We start from the raw sequence: 16,601 nt of genomic DNA on the forward strand, positions 1-16,601 counted from the left end.
GACAATAACATAGTTTTTACTATGTAATAAAATTTAAACAGAAATCTAGAATAAAAAGGAAATACTGATTTAATAAATATTAACAATTTTTTAAAAATTTGCCACCTTCAATATAGTCAATAGTTAACTAGAATGACAAGTAGATCTCTTGTCTTCATTATTGAGATAAATGACTCTTTCAGACAGAAAAAACTCTCTTGTTATTTAGACACCTGCTTAAATATTTAATCCCACTTTTCACCCACAAAAGAAAAGCCAGGATAGAAGGTTTTTATTCTGTTGCCCTGTACCCTGAGCAAAATTACAAATGCAAATTGAGTCCACATACATTTAAGATTCTCTTTCATAAACCATACTTGAAGCCTTATTTCTGAAGTCTGCTCTCTGAACAGAGGAATTATTCCTATGATAGTTCATGGAGGGTAGAGCTGTCCATTTACCTTCAGGGGTAAATCAGGGGTTTTCTAATCAGGGGTTTTCTAAGGAACAAAACACATGTACTGTTAAAATGCATGAGTTGCCCTTACAGTTTTCCTTGCTTTCTTTTAAACAGCATGTGCAGGGGTGCACAAACTGGATTGGAATGACAGCAAGGATAGGGGGACTAATGCTCTAATAAAAATAGGGCACAATCTGGAATGGAACTGCAGTGGAGCAGTGATAAAGCCTCCCTACACCCTGAAACTCCAATCACTTTGAAAATCCCCACACTTGCTATTTAAGAGTCAGAGAGAGAGAGAGACTGACTGACTGACTGACTGACTGACTGACAGCAGGCAATGGCTTATGAAGAGGTGGCTGGAGAGGGGCCCAGGTGCCAAGCTGCAGGGGGGTGACAGACGCCACCCCCCAATATGGCAGTAGTGATCCTGGCTGCAGCTGCAATTTCCTGACCACTGTCTCCAGCTGCAACTTAAAGGAGAGGCAGAGCACCAATCAGCTGGTGAAAGGAAGGGCAAGGGGCATTGTGAGAGCAGCAGACACACAAATGCCCGCCTTCCCAGCAGCATGACCTCTTGCAGCACCCCTCTCGCTCCTTCTTTCCCCTTGGTAGCCAATCCAGTCTCTGTGCGCCCAACAGAGTGCACTTCTGTAGCCATCCCTGCAGAAACAGTAGGAAAGGCTTGGGTGGCTGGCCTCAGTCACCACCTCTCTGGAAGAGGAGCACTTCAGATTGGGCAATGGCACTGCCCTCGTCTTGTTCCTTCCACCTTAGCAGGAGAGAAGGCAAATGGGCTGTGTTAGGGGAAACCTTGTGGCAGGGATCAAACCTTCCTTTTCCACCAGAAACTACTGAATTCAGCTAGGAGAGAGAGAGGTCAGGTTTGTTTGTTCCTCAGGAAAATTTGTGATTGAAGTTCTGTAAATATCTACCATAAAAGTAAATAGTAGTAGCCAACCTCTTTAAAAAAGGAGAGTGAATAAGAATTATCAGAGGGAAGGCTGTGGGAGCTGTCAGTGGGCTCTGTGAATTCCAAGTGTCTATGACAGAATAAATAACTCATCAGAGTGCGATCTGGAGCATTTTAGGATGCACTCTCAGTATGCATGAGAAATCAGCCACCATCATGTCCCCCCTCCCACCACATCGTCACAGCTGAATTTCAGCCTGCAGAAATAGGCAGCATCGTTTCCCTCTCTTGCTGACTGCTGTTCAGATGCAATGCTGCCACTGCTTTAGAAAATGGGTAAGAATATTCCTACTGTAATCAGACACAGGACCAAGCCAGGATGACAAGCCAGGATATCCATCCTGGGTATCTTCTTTTCAGGCTTAGTGTTTCTAAACAAATGAATACAGCTTAATACATTTTCCTCTAAACCACAACCAGTAGACCTGGTTAGGATTGTGCCCTAAGGCTGCAATCCTAACCTCCCTTTCCTGGGAGTAAGCCCAATTGAACACAATAGGACTTACTTCTGAGTAGACCTGGTCAGGATTGTGCCCCAAGGCAGCAATCCTAACCACACGTTCCTGAGAGTAAGCCCCGTTGAACAAAATACGACTTACTTCTGAGTAGGCCTGGTTAAGATTGTGCCCTAAGATGTCATAAAATTCATCATCGTGTAGTGATTTAAATGATCAGTGTTTTCTAGAAAGATGTGAATGTTTTTAATTTCAATATCAATTTTTCTTACCAGCTGATCTCTCTCCAGATCTTTCAAAAGGAAGATTTCTACCCCCTTATCAGTAAATAGTCTTCTAGCAGCAAAAGGCAAATTTAACACCATGGTGCACCTTTTTAACAAAGGAAAACATTCATGTAAAGCTTTGCTGGCATTATATCTTCAAGACTTCAGGATGAGGAAACTGCATATTACAAATAAGGCACCTCTATTCTTTAATAGAAATAGCAATTTACCAAGTACTACTGAGCAGGGCTGGCTCATCCATGAGGCCAACTGAATCAGTTACCCCCGGCACCAGTCTCTCTCTGCTAATTTGCCTCCATTGCTGCTGTCCCTCCCCTCTGGACTGGAAAAGGAAGAGGGGGACAGACAGGAAAAGGAAATGTGGCAGCAAAGAGAGTGCTGACTGAGATAATTGAAGAATGGCAGGAGCAGATACATCATTGGGTAAGGGAGAAGCACTGGGCATGCTGCCTCAGGTATCAGGAGGTTTTAAGCAAGCCCTGACCTGGAGTACAGCTTTTGATGGTTTCAGAATTACACATCCAAGCATCCCAGGAAAGTCTTGATTAAATTAAAGTGAAAATAGTTCCAGGTCTGGGACTATGTAATTGTGTCTCCAGAGAGCAATTCCAAGGTTGGTGAACTCTTCTGTTCAGAACGGCAAAGAATATTTGGAGAATGACAAAGATTTCAGAAATGCCTTTCTGGAGGGCATGTACTCTTGCGGAGTCAAATTTTAATTAATGGAGTTTGACTGGTGAGTAACACACAAAGGTTATACATTCTTGCTTTTAAACTGTATCACATTTAAGGACTGTATTTTGAGGAGTCTTGTTTAACTGTTTGTATAGTATGGTGATTTTTTTTATCAGGTGGTTGGCCAAAAGCAAGTTATAAAATAAATTACATTACATTACACAAGAATCAGGACAGTGGCAAGCAGAGGGAAAGTAGACGGTACGAACAATCACTCGACAAAGCGGCTGTCTTAAATTGCAGAGAAAATTAAGCTTACTGCTACTTGAAGGAAAGCACTACTGTGTTTCAATGCTGTAGATGTCCAGATATGAACTGCACTGCACTGATGGTGCTGAATAAATGATAAACAATAGTATTGCCAATCCTGGGTAGCCTATTCTACAAATGGAATGAGACAACCATCATGGTCCCCTCTAACCTTAACACATGAATGTTGAATATAAAGACCTCTAAACAGGAAGTAATGGATCATGATGTGGGATTGTTTACCGTTCCAAAAAGTGCTGAAATTCTGTCCTGTGGATTTCCTTTTCGGAGTTTCCATCAACATACATCTTTTGGAATTTCTTTTCCTTCTGCTTCTTTTCAGGCTCAGTGTTTCTAAACAAATGAATACAGCTTAATATAGTTTCCTCTAAACGAGGAATTTAAAAAAAAATCTCAAAAGAATGAAAATATGCAATGACAAAGTCTCCGTATGGATATATTTTCAACTGGATAACATTCCCTTTTTACATTCTTTTTCCCAATGCACATTATTCTCTTGGCATCATGGTGACACGGATTGCTGCCAGTATTGGCAGCTTTGGATATTATTTTCTCAACACAATAACAAAGGAAAATTCATCTAGGGGAGGTGTGCAAATTATACAGGCACCTGAGGCTTGTACATGTCCCCCACACAAGTACAACAATTACAGTCAAACAATGGAAGCATGAATCACTCACACATCCACTTATTAGTTCATGTTTCTTATGATAACTGAAGCCTCTTTTGGTCTACATTCAAGAAACTTAGGCGCATATGCAAGTGTCACCACAAACTATATGGCATTTCCATGCTATATCCTACAAAGGAGTGGAAAACTTACTACATTTGAAATGGATATGAGTGGGACAAAGGCAGGAAAACCTTCCTATTTCAATTCTTCCCTTCCATTGTAAAATCAGACTAAACTTGGGTGAAGTATTAGTAGCAGTGGGGCCTGTTTTAACCTACTGCTGCACACTTGTGCTTCCACAGAAGGCCTAAGGTTTTATTAGGGTCTAATACCAACATCTGGTTCCTAACCTTATTAAGCCCAACTTCAAGACAAATCATATTCATTTCATCGGTCATGAGGATTGCAGCAATAAAATAAAATCTTAAATTACCTAAAATGGAAATTCAGCAACTTAATAAAAGCTAGTTTGGGGAGTTTTAGATGTTGCCTCAGATGTAGAGAAAAACTTTTCAAAAGCTACCATTCATTAAATTTCTATGTTAAAAGATCTGAATCATTTTAAGAGCAGCATATTCACATTTTAGATCTCGCAGAGGGAGAACTAATTATGAGATGTATGCGTCAAAGATTTCAATTTCAGGCTTGACTTTACTTTGAAGATTATTTTTTTAACTTTATCATTTTTGCAGGCAGCTCAGTGGACAGACTGTCTGAATGCTACTCATTGTTCAGCGATGTATGAAGTGTATTTAATCAATCTGAAAAAAGTAATATTAAACCATTATCAAAAAGCATCAGATGTTCTAAAAACCTTAAAAGAAAGGTCAAAAGGTGACATCTCTGCTAACAATGTGAGAAACGATGTATTTAACTTATTCTTTACATCAAAGGTTTCATTGGTATATGAATATTCAAGGTTTTGTTAAAATAAATGAACATATAAAATCTACTTTTTTTCAAAGGGTTTAATATTTTGAAGTAGTTTAGCCAAATGCATATAATTTATATAAATAGATATATTCTGTCCAACTAGAAATTACAGTTTTGATATGGAAGCTGCTTGCGTGGAACTCTGTGGGCATTACCCCTGCTAACTGGGCTGAGAGACACCTTTTAAGTGGTGGTTCTCTTTTATTTAGCAGGGGGAGATCAACTGTCCCTATTCATTCCAGAAAAGCATCTTTTTCAGTGGCTACTGCTGGTGTCTTTTTTGTGTCTTTTCTTCAATTGTGAGCCACTGTGGGACAGCACAGGAAACTATCATTTCAATTATTTTTCTATGTAAACAACTTTGAACTATTTTGTTGCAAAGTAGTAGATAATTTTTTAAAAAAAATATTTGTGCAGAAAGATATACTATGTGCCCACAACAGTTCTTTACAGCTTTGTAATTTGTTAGGGACATAAATCAAAGCGAAGCCCTCAACAGCTGTTTATTGTCTCAAATGTCCTATGTTCCTTTTCTTAGATATTGAAAACTAAAGAAAATGATGTCATTTTTAGTTTCAGAAAAAACAAAATAGGCAACGTTTTATGTATTTTAATGACTGGACTGGATACTTCTAGAGGACAACTTTGTTAATCTGTTGGGCAAGACTCTTTGTTGTTCCTGCTAGTCAAGAACCAATAAGCTTCAGAAACTTTCATCAGGTAGTAGCTTAGTTCTGTAAGAGCTCACTGTATTTCCATTCTGACTAGTAAAAATACTATGTAATTCAAAATTCTGTATGTTCTTACACCAATAAAATTTGACCCAATTAAATATATTGTCTTTTAATGCAGATTTCTCTATCTAAAACTTTGAAAATATCCTTTATACATATGCTGCATGGGATGCTTTACTGCAGGCATTTTGGGTTTGCTTATATAACCTTCCCCCCTGTCCCATTTATTCATGGAAAGGAGAAATCAATTTCATTGATCTTGTTTTTAAAGCTTCTCAGAGTCTTTTCTTCAGAGTGTCAGAAACCTGATTATAAGAAGAAAAAAATCATTTAATTTTAAGGATTTCACAGAAATCCTGTTGTTAATATCTATATCTACTTTAAGCAGTTAGCAACTGGCCAAATTCCTATGGCCACGTTTAAAAAATGAAAAAAAATTCAAATGCCATAATCTCCTGGTACCAAGCAAAAGGATACAGTCTGAACTCAGCTTTATGTCATTTTGGTTACTCTTGGTAAAGATATTACAAAATTGTGGCTGTCGGTTGTAAGAGGATTGTGACTTGACTAATTTCCCTGGACTAATTTGTTCCCTACTCCCCATGGCTCGATAATGTGTGTTGGGTTTTGCTTTACTTTGTTTTAATGTTTTAATGCTTAATGTTAAAATTAATGTTTAATGCTCAGTGCCGAAAAGTGATTCAGTGCTGCAATCCTAACCACACTTTCCTGAGAGTAAGAATTGAACAAAATAGAACTTACTTCTGAGTAGACCTGGTTAGGATTGTGCCCTTACTGTTATTAGCCAAACACAAGACTTCTCCTTTTGGGATACTAAATAGAATGCCATCCCCCCCCCCCCCGTTAGTATATGATCAAGAGATGATAAAGTAACAGAATGGTAATGGGGAAAAAAATCAGTACCATAGAACACACACATAGATCAAGACAGAAACAGGTCATGCATCTGCTTCATATGCACAACTAGTTATATGGTCAGTAATAACTCTACACAGTGGCCCTGTTTAGCAGGGCCGTATCCAAGGAGGGGCCATGAATGTGTGCCCCCCCAAACAGTCGTGCCAGCAGGGAAGGGCATCCTCTGGGATGGAGAGCAAAGTCAGGTGCCAGGGGAACACTCATTGGGAGGGGCGTTGGCGATGAAATTACACCTGACCGGGAGCCCAGGTCTACCCACCTGGAAGAGGCAGCTCCAGTGGGCAGTTGGAATGGGAGTCCAGGTCTACCGGGCAAGTAGATCTGGGCTCCAAGTCTGGGTAGCAGTACAGATCTACCCACCCAGCAAACATTGGCCACAGAGGCCAAAGTTCAACTGGAAGCCCAGGTCTACCCACCTGGTTGATCTGGGCTCTGGAGAAGGTAGTGCTCATGCCCCCCCCCAACACAAACACGGGATAAACCTGTGGTGTTTAGTGGGATGGAAATGCATATCCCCATCCATGTTGCAAGACATATTGGAAAGTTCACTCCTACCCATATCATGGGAGCTGCATATTAAAGCATATCTGTCTGTCATTATATGCTCTATTCCTAATTCAATGTGGGGCACTTCAGTGTTCCTCCTCAACAGACTTCTCTCCAGATTTTCTATGCATGCCACAGTATATGGCTCATGCAGATTGTTATCCCACAAAGTAAGGATAAGAAGAAAAATCTTACTTTTGCAAGCACATTTCCTTTGCTGAATTAGGACAATTGTAGATAAGTTTATTTAGAATTAACAATAATCCAGACAATGAAAATCGCATAAAGTTTCCAAAGGTGTAGCCAATTAGGCTCTACCCACAAGATCCACTGGTGAGGAGAGATTACACGCTGATATTCATTGGATGTAGAAACATGATTGCCATGTTCTGCACAACTGCAGTAACTATAAAAGTGCAAATCCTGGCAGCTCTGACCAGCCCTCATGTCAGGACACCAGTTCATACAATTGGTGCCTGCATGTGACAGTGGCCAGCCAGAAATCCATGAAATCCTATGAAACCCCATGAAACACATGGGGTCCAACCACTGTCTGAACAGTTTTCCATTCGTTTTGCTTATCCCCACAAAATAAAATAGATGGTTAGTTCTGGAGATTGTGCCATAGCTTTTCAAGCAGGCAACTAAAAGCAGTAACAATTTTGCAAATGAAAACACTTGATATAAATATGGTTTAATTCCTGAAAAGTTTCTGTTTATTCTATTAAAATTGCAATTAATTTTCTTACTGTTTTTTCATTTTAGTTTTACAGTCAGATCCAAGGATAGTGATGGCCTTGGTTTTGTCCAGTTCTCCATTTCTCAAAACCCTCAGTCTCACTGCCATGTAGCCATCTGACTTCTTACAAGCAGGTTTCTTTAAAGGAGGGCTGTTTGGAATTAGCAACCCTTCAATGGGCCAGGCAAAATCCTTCCAATAAAAACATATTTAATCAGTAACAGTAACTACAGCTGTAATCCTATACACACTTTCCTGGGAATAAGTTCCATAAAACACAATAGGGCTTACTTCTGAGTAGACATGCCTAAGATTGTGCTGTACAACTACTAGAAGACATTCTGGCGGGAAAAAGTGTTGAAAGGGTTTGTATGCAGCTTTCCTTTAGATCAGCCATTTTCAACCACTGTGCCGTGGCACACTAGTGTGCTGCGAGTGGTCCACAGGTGTGCCACAGGAATTTGGGGGAAGATCATTTATTAGTAGGGCCAATGGGGATGTGAGCCCCCCACTGGCAGCATGGTGTGCCTTGTCAGTTGTCAAAAACATGATTGTGCGCCTTGACAATTTTAGTGCCTTGTCAGTGTGCCATGATATGAAAAATGTTGAAAATCATTGCTTGAGATGGAGGGCAGTACAACTCTCCCACCAGATCCTCCCACGTGCCAAAGGATTCAGTTGGTGTCAATAAGTATTGGATATACTGAACTAACACTTCCTGGTTAAGGGCCCAATCGTATCCAAATTTTTAGCCGCAATGCAGGCCCAAGGTAAGGAAACAAATATTCCCTTACCTTGAGGAGGCTTCTGTGACTGCACCCACAACCACAGGATCCAGCACATGCTCCATTGGCATGGCAGCATGAGTGATAGGAAGTTGGATAGGATTGGGCTGCAAGCAACCCAAACCAAATGTTTACAGATATATATACATGAGATTATCCACAGATTTGGGATTCTCCGTGGGTCCCAAGCCTGTGACTAAGGATCCACTGAGTCTCCCTGACACAGGTTTGTTTCAGTTATGTCCCAGAGCATTTCTAAGGCCCGTAGAGGCAGCACATTGCCTCTACAGGCGTCAGAAAGCCCCCTGGAATTGTTGAAAGGGCACTTCCAGTTTTCTGCCTCCCTAGGCCTCAGATCACCCTCTAGACGAGACCGGAGCAAAGCTTCGGTTGCATTCAGAGGTCTGGGTGCCCTGACCTGCGAATTTCATTATCCACAGGTTTTGACATCTGTGGGGATTCCGGGAATGGAACCCCCATAGATGCCAAGACACCATCTATACTGCTGTGGTATATGTTTGTAATTTGTTTTTGCTTCCTTACTATTTGAATCTACGAGTACATTGAAAATCATCATTAATGGCACCACATCTGATGAGATAACTCTTTTTTCCCTACCTTCTTCTTCAACATACTTGTTGTCATATATGTTGCAAATGTGAGGAGACACTAAACAAAGTATTTGTCTTTCCCAGGTAAAGAACTGTGTAGACCAAGCAAGCTAATCAGGGTAATTCTGGGAACCTGGAAAGGAAACAGGGCGTTGTTTCCCTGTTTCCCATCAAGCCCTTTAGTATTTAGAAGAGTTTCCTGCCAGGAAAGCAGTAGTCCTGGAAACAGTGCAGGGGCTTTCCAGGCTTGCTTTGTCATACCAAAGTTGTTTCAGTTGTATTCTTTAGTACAGGGGTGCCCAAAACCCGGCCCGGGGGCAATCTGCGACCCATGGGGAGCCTCCAGTCTCCAATGAGCCTTTGGCCCTCCAGAGACTTGCTGGAGCCTGTGCTGGCCAGATGCAAATGCTGTCAGCATGAGGGCGACTGTTTGACCTCTCATGTCAGCTGCGGGCCGAGGGCTCCCTCCACTGTTTGCTGTTTGACGTCTGTGATGTAGCAGTGGCAGTGAAGGAAAGGCCGGCCTTGCTTTGTGCAAGGCCTTTTATAGGCCTTGAGCAAGACCTTCATTCATTCATATAAGTTCCATCTCTATAATATTAATTTATGTAAATTTATTCAAATTTGAAATGTAAATTAATTCTTTTTTCCCTGGCCCTCAACACAGTGTCAGAGCGATGATGTCATCCTCCTGCTAAAAAGTTTGGACACCCCTTCTTTAGTACTTACTTAGACCATAATCCTATACGCACTTTCCTGGGAGTAAATTACACGGAACTTACAGTTCAATCCTGAGCTACCCAGCACCCAGAGGAGCAGCGGTGCCAAAATGGCTACTGCTGCATTCTATGCATGCTGGGCTGCCATCAGCATCTCCTTGTGAGAAGGGGTATTCATCCCCCAGTAAAGGCGCAGGCCCTCCGCAATGGGGATACTCAAGTCTGTGTAAGCTATTTTGCTGGCTTTGTCAGGCTGAAAGGCCTGACATGGGGTTCAGGATACAGTGGAGCAGATTCATCAGCCCTGCCTCCTCCTGCCCTGATCCCTCACCTTCCCCCTGCACTGGAACCTCTCCTCCCAAAGCTCTTGCCTTGCTCTGGGTGGTATGTGGTGACCTCTGGCTGGCACTGGGCTCAGTGCAGACTGGTAGTGCAGACCGAGCCGGTGCCAGTGCTGACCCAGAGCTGAGTGTTGTGGGCATGCCTTAGATGGAATTTATGACATTCCTGGCTGGCACAGGGCTCGTGCTAGGAGCTCAGGATGGGGTTCTTAATGGGACTTATTTTGGAATAGCAGTGTTTAGGCTTGAATGGTTAGTTTAGCCAGCTAGAGATGCAGCTGATAACAAGAAACAATATTATGTATGTGGTGACCATTTGAGTATACTATACATGCAAAGGAAAGTGGCAAAAGCAAAAGTTTTAGAATTGATTTCCTGATAACGTTGTACAAAGGAGAACGATCAGCAAAATGCTACTTTATTTCAATGTCTGGAGTTGTACACAAAAAAGAATAGTTTATTCTTAACCATCAGGTACAGAAGTGGGTGACAAAATGAGAAAAGAAGTGTAGCGTTTAAAATGAAGCGGTAATAAGATCAGTTCAATGACAATGGAGTCATTGGATAAACAAATTCCTGAAAACACATCCAAAGCTGGTTTTTCTTTTTTTTCCTGGGCAGCCGTTTGAGTTAATCTTAAACAGCAGCTTCCCCATGCTGCATTGCATGACAGTTTTGAAACTGGCTTATTTCATAAGCACTTTTCCGTGTGATGTCATTCCTGCTATTCAAAGGAAAAAAAGAAGGCTTGATGCATTGGCAAAAGCCTGGGGCACATGTGTTCTCTGGATTGTGGTTTTAGTATCACTTATCCTATGTAATGTACATGGCAAATGTTATGGATACTATTACTCTATATTTTTGAAACAAACATGTATGTGTATACAGACACATTTTAAATGAGGTTGAGTAGATACTTATCCATCTGTCCATGTGGTGTATTTTCCATGTATGAAACTACCTCATTAAGTTCTCCATTTGGAAGTACAGGCCACATCAAGGTTAACTTATTCCATAAAGGATTGTCCACTTTTGACTGTTTCCATTGTCCAGGCTTACTTGTTCCTTCATGTTTAATGGCCCATCTGAAAGAAAAAAAATCTTTTCTTATCTAAAGTATCAGCAGTGGTCTTCCTTACATATATGTTTCTGACTGGGAGTAGCGATTGGGAAGCTGAATTACAATTTCCTTTTAACAGACAAATCTTTAAAAAAAAAAAGGGCATTTCCAAACATGTGTATCTCTGTGTGCATATTGTTATTTTAATTGGTGCTGTGTTCCTGTTTTTATTTTTATTCATTCTACTATTTTGTTTGATTCTTTTGAACCATTTTGAATTCTCGTGACTGGGGAGAAAGGCAAAAGAATAGATGGGTAGGTTTTATCTGCTATTTTATTATTTTTCTTTTCTATATTTTGTCTTTGTTTATTACTGCTTAGTTAATTAAAAATACTATATTTGAATGTTAGGTTTTACTACCTTTAATTATGTATTTGGATATTATTGTTGTTAGAACCACTTTGTAGATCTTTTTGGTTTCAAAAGTCAGAATATAATGGTTGGATCCGAATGTTATTGCTTCCTGTTGACTTCATTGTAAGCATTCCAGCTGCTGGGAGGAAGCCTGCAAGGTGCTATAAGAACATAGGAAAAGCCCTGCTGGATCAGGGCCAGGACCCATCTACAGGCCGAGGCCCATCTCACATTGGCCCATCAGATGCCTCAGGGAGCACACAAGACCATAAGAAACTTGCATCTCACTGCCACTCCCCTGCATCTGGTATTCTGTTTCCCAACCCCAACGAAGACACCAGACTGCGCTTGGGTTTAACTTGGGCTGCTTTGCTAAACACAAGTGACCAATAAGCTTGTAGGATTATAGCAGTCTGTATAAGCAAGCAGATTTTTGCCCCAGTAAGACTTTAAAACATATTAATGGGTGTGTGTGGGGGGGGGGGGAGTGCACAGGGGTTTTTCCCCACATTTGCAGTTAACTGAAATTGCACATACGGGATCTGCAGATACAGGCCCCTCCTGTATGCATTTATTCAGGTATGGAACAGTTAATATTGGTGTTTAATAGATGGCCTTTCTTAGACTGTATTCCTGTACACATTTCCTTGAGAGTAACTCCCATGGAATTCAATGGGACTTTCTTTGAAATAAATATGTATGATTGAGCTATTAAAGTAGTAACGGTTTCATCTTTTTAAAAATTATTTGAAGCTTAAAATGTGTAAAAATATTTACAGCTGTTGTATAAAGTGAGAAGCACTTTACATCTGCTTTTCTTAGATATGCATAATTCAGACTGCAAAGAACATAAATCTGGCACAATGCATTTAATCTTTTGTGAATTTGTTTTTAAACAGTATCTGAGTGAGTTTCAGCTTAGTAGGGGTGTCATGTCATATATCATTTTTCACATCACTTTAGGAGAGTGAACTTGATTTTCATACACAATAAGGAACATCTTGTAGGCCTCACTGATGTTTAGTACCGTAACTCCAAAAAATGGTGCAAAAATTCCACCTACTAGGTCAAACCACTCCAGCTAGCAGGCCTGTTGGATCTGCAGGAGAAACCCACAGAAAGTGCTTTGTTCATTTAAAACAAATGCAATGCTTTGTCCTGAATACCAGATCCTGGGTACAAACTGCAGAGTCAAGATATTGCTTTCATGTCCTCCTTCTAAGTTCCAGAGGTGTTCGGCTAGCCATTGCTGTAAACATGATGCTGTACTAGCTGGACAGAAGCTGCTTGTCTATGGCTGCAATTGAATACACACCTGAGAGTAAGCCCCGTTGGATGTAGGGGGACTTACTTCTGAATAATGTAGGCTTGTACAGTAAGGCCCACCAACTGACTACCCCAAAACATCAAACCATTTTGATATCACATTTGCTGCTGTAACACAAAAGCATTTAGTTTCCTACCCCGGTACCCCTCTTGAATTAATGTACATCCATTTACATCTAAATTGACTTCTCTTCAGTTAACCTGGAAGCACCATAGATACTATAGGGCGAGAAATTTCTGCTAATAAATCAAATTTAGGTCATCTCCTCGCTTTATCTTCAAGGTCACTCAGGGGTCAGGCAAGTCCCTCACTGGGAGAAGCAAGAGGGCAATGCAGAGATAATTAGAGGGTTATTTGTCTCCAAGGTAATGAGGCTAGAAGCTACAGCCAAAGTTAACCTTTTATCCTCCTCCTGAGAAAAACATAAGCCAGAGCTGAAGGCTTCCACTCAAATCAAGCAAGTCACATTCTCTTTAGCAGACCCTTCCACAGCCTTATTTCCTTTTTGGCAGTTGTCAGGTTTTTTAAACACCAGGATGTAATCCTCATTTCCATCTGAAACAAAGTCCAAGGCTACAATTCAGTGCACTATTACTTAAGAATACCATTGACCCATGGGAAGCAATGGGTCAACTTCTGAGAAAATTGGGTTGTGATTATGTGTAGCCGCACTTGCTCACAGTCATTCCTTGTTGCTTATCTCTCCACTATGAATTGAATTGCACACTCCCAGTTATGTGTTATATTTTGTATGTTATATGCAGAGCTTCTGGCTTAACAAGCCAGGCACCTTAAAGAAGGATTTGATTAATCCTTCTTTAAGGTATGTTGGAATTAATCCAACATTAAGGTATGTTGTTTACAGAGCACTTTGATAGTGTTTACACAAAGGATGTGAAGACCAGGATTAAAAAAGTTAATGAATGAAAATGTCTCTTAGGATATTTTATTATATTTTTTAATAAATTAGAGACTGTACGGTTCTTAGGTAACAATTACTGGTAGTTTATTTTTCAGGATCTGGCCTTGGATAAAATCAGACAAAACAATAGTCAAAGTCCCCCCTAAGCTTAATCTTCCCAAACCTATCCGTGTGTCATAGAAAATTCCATGATTTTTGGCTCAAAACCTGCCCTCAACTTATCTGTGAGATCGATTTATACTCAAGTTTCTGCAGTACTTCTTTCGCTTCAGAACTCCCGAAAGAAAGAAAGAAAGAAAGAAAGAAAGAAAGAAAGAAAGAAAGAAAGAAAGAAAGCACAGCAGCCAAATTCCCTCTTTTCTCTCTCCCATTGAAAGGGGTGGGTCTCAGCAAAAAAAAGAAGTGCAAAGGGAGGGCACCTACAGTCCAACTACCCATCTATCTCAGCTTGCCTCCAATGCCAGCCCTCTTTCACTTTGTCCCTAACAGGTGCCTGTTTGGAAATGTGTAATCTTCTACTATGGCAAGTGGGGAAAAAACTAGTAAATTCTTTTTGCACATCATGGTGACTTAGTTGTATCAGCACTAACTTACAGTAGAACATCAAAACAATGATTTGGATACCAACTAGTGTTTGTGTGAGCGAGAAAGCACTTCCACTGATGCATGAATGGGCAACATTTCTACCAATTCTCCTCTCCATCAGCAACTCTTCCCCCTCGAGCATACTCTGGGGGTATTCTCCGACTCTTCCTGGGGTTCTTCCAATCCCCAAGATTGGCTTTCAGGAACAGTTGAGAGCTATAGGAGGAGGGAGCAGGAAAGCTCCAATCTATGAGTGGTAGGCTACTCACACTTATCTGGGTCTGAGCCACAGTTTAAAACTCAGTTGGTTGTGCATGAATGTTGATTTTGTGGATTTTAAAAAAATTTTTAAAATTTTTTAATTCCCCTCCTCAAAAACAGTGGGTGTCAGTGTGCCATGTAACCTGAATGACAAGCCACAGGTAATCAGAACTATAACATAACTGTCCAAGACATATATCTTAGCCACAAACCTTTGTAATTTAGTTGTCTCTTATTTTAAAAGATATTTTCTTTGCTTGTAAAATTGCAGTTGGAATTAGTGTGGCAAGGAGGGACTCCTTGGATCCAGTAGCACATCAGGGGGCTTGTCAGGATTCTGCCAGGTCTTATGCATTACTGCTAATGAACATTTGCGGCATACACCACATGGTCTTGTCTGAAAGTGCTATTAAGCTGCCAGGTTTCAGCGCAGTATGAGTTTTAATAACCAAGTTCTAAACTCCTGAAAACTGTGTTTTATAAATGAAAAGTTGACAATCCCTTAACTGCATTGGCATTAATAGAGAGCAATATAATGACTGTATAAGTGCTGAAAATGTATTCTGTCCTTATAATACTTCTTTTCTGCTTTGGTTTTTGGCTGTGTTTTTAAACAAGCTCTGATTGGAAATCCCATAGTTTTCATTTGCAGCCACTAGGTGGAAACAGCGATTCATGCAAGGCCCTGTTGCTTTTTTTAAAGCGACATCACATTTAATTCTACTTAATGTTATTTCATTTCCCATATACTGCAGACAGTCCGAATACAATTGCTTTCCCCCCCCCCAGATGTCTCACAAAGAAGTTAAATAGAACTCTTCCTGCCTCAGATAGCTGTCAAATCTCTGTCTTTTTCAAACATGCCTCGAAAGCTCAAGGCGAGGTTAAAAACAAAGTGACAGACTTTTTAACCCCATAATTAATAGGTATGCTATGGATCTCTTGGACTATAAAAATGAAAAGGAAACCCTGATTATGGTTTTAGCTGAAGCCAAGCTCTATTTGCTAGTATTGCACCACTTCTGATTAAATATGGATAAACTTCAGACTTTCCTTCATGCCGCGGAACTTAACAAGTACACTTGAGAAACCAAATCAGAGTAACCTGTTTTTGCTTAATGAACTTCTTTGTAGCAATCTGAACAATCATGCCAGTCTGCAACCACTTTTGGCTGCCATGAAGATCAATACTGAACTTCAAAGGTCTAGCAGCATTTGGGACGTAGTCACCCATTAGTAGAAATTATACCCACCTCACTAAATCCTTTTCAATAAATATAAAATCCTTTTCTTTTACAGAAAACAAAAGAATGAGTAAGAAACAAGGATTAAACTCTTGTTTAACTTGAAGGATGGTATTTGTCTCATTCCAAGATCTTTGCTCATGAAAATTAAAGCTATACTGGCTACAATGTGCAGTAAGTTGCCCTGTGTTGGTTGATCAGGTCCTGGAAGGGGAATAGAATATGGCACGCTCCTATGCTGCTGATCCCACCCCCTCCCAGGTCTGATCCACCCACCACCTGCCCCACTGCCACTCACCCCCACCCTTTCCCCACCTCTGCACTGCCTAGTGGGAACTTACCTACTCCGGTGTGTGGACAGCTCAGACCTTCCTGCTGGCAGGCCTGGAATTTGTGCTGTCACGTGTTTTCTGGCTTGTTTGCAACAGTTTGTGTGGGCAGAGCTTGTGTTCTGCTGACACAGATGGGGGATAGGATTGTGCCATGAGCCATTAAACTGAACCATAATAGTATAGATAAGGGGTTCCTTGCCACTTTTTCAGTCTAATCAGATGTCCTCTTTTTCTAGGACATGTCTTCTTTTTTTAGCCTCGGGTCCTGGAAAAGA

The 16,601-nt window shown here is 40.7% G+C and overlaps 1 protein-coding gene across 1 annotated transcript in view; it reads right to left on the minus strand.

The window, feature by feature from the left end:
* DCDC1 (doublecortin domain containing 1) overlaps nt 1–16,601 on the minus strand; it is a 337,894-nt gene that overhangs the window by 42,497 nt on the left and 278,796 nt on the right. Inside the window, exons 21-24 of the mRNA XM_066636033.1 lie at nt 11,142–11,265; nt 7,735–7,916; nt 3,382–3,492; nt 2,140–2,239 (exon numbers count right to left, since the gene is read on the minus strand). Coding sequence (XP_066492130.1) covers nt 2,140–2,239; nt 3,382–3,492; nt 7,735–7,916; nt 11,142–11,265 — 517 coding nt within the window. The remainder of the gene's footprint in view (nt 1–2,139; nt 2,240–3,381; nt 3,493–7,734; nt 7,917–11,141; nt 11,266–16,601) is intronic.

This window comes from Tiliqua scincoides, chromosome 1 (genome assembly GCF_035046505.1).
Source record: "Tiliqua scincoides isolate rTilSci1 chromosome 1, rTilSci1.hap2, whole genome shotgun sequence".
NCBI classification, from domain to species: Eukaryota; Metazoa; Chordata; class Lepidosauria; order Squamata; family Scincidae; genus Tiliqua; species Tiliqua scincoides.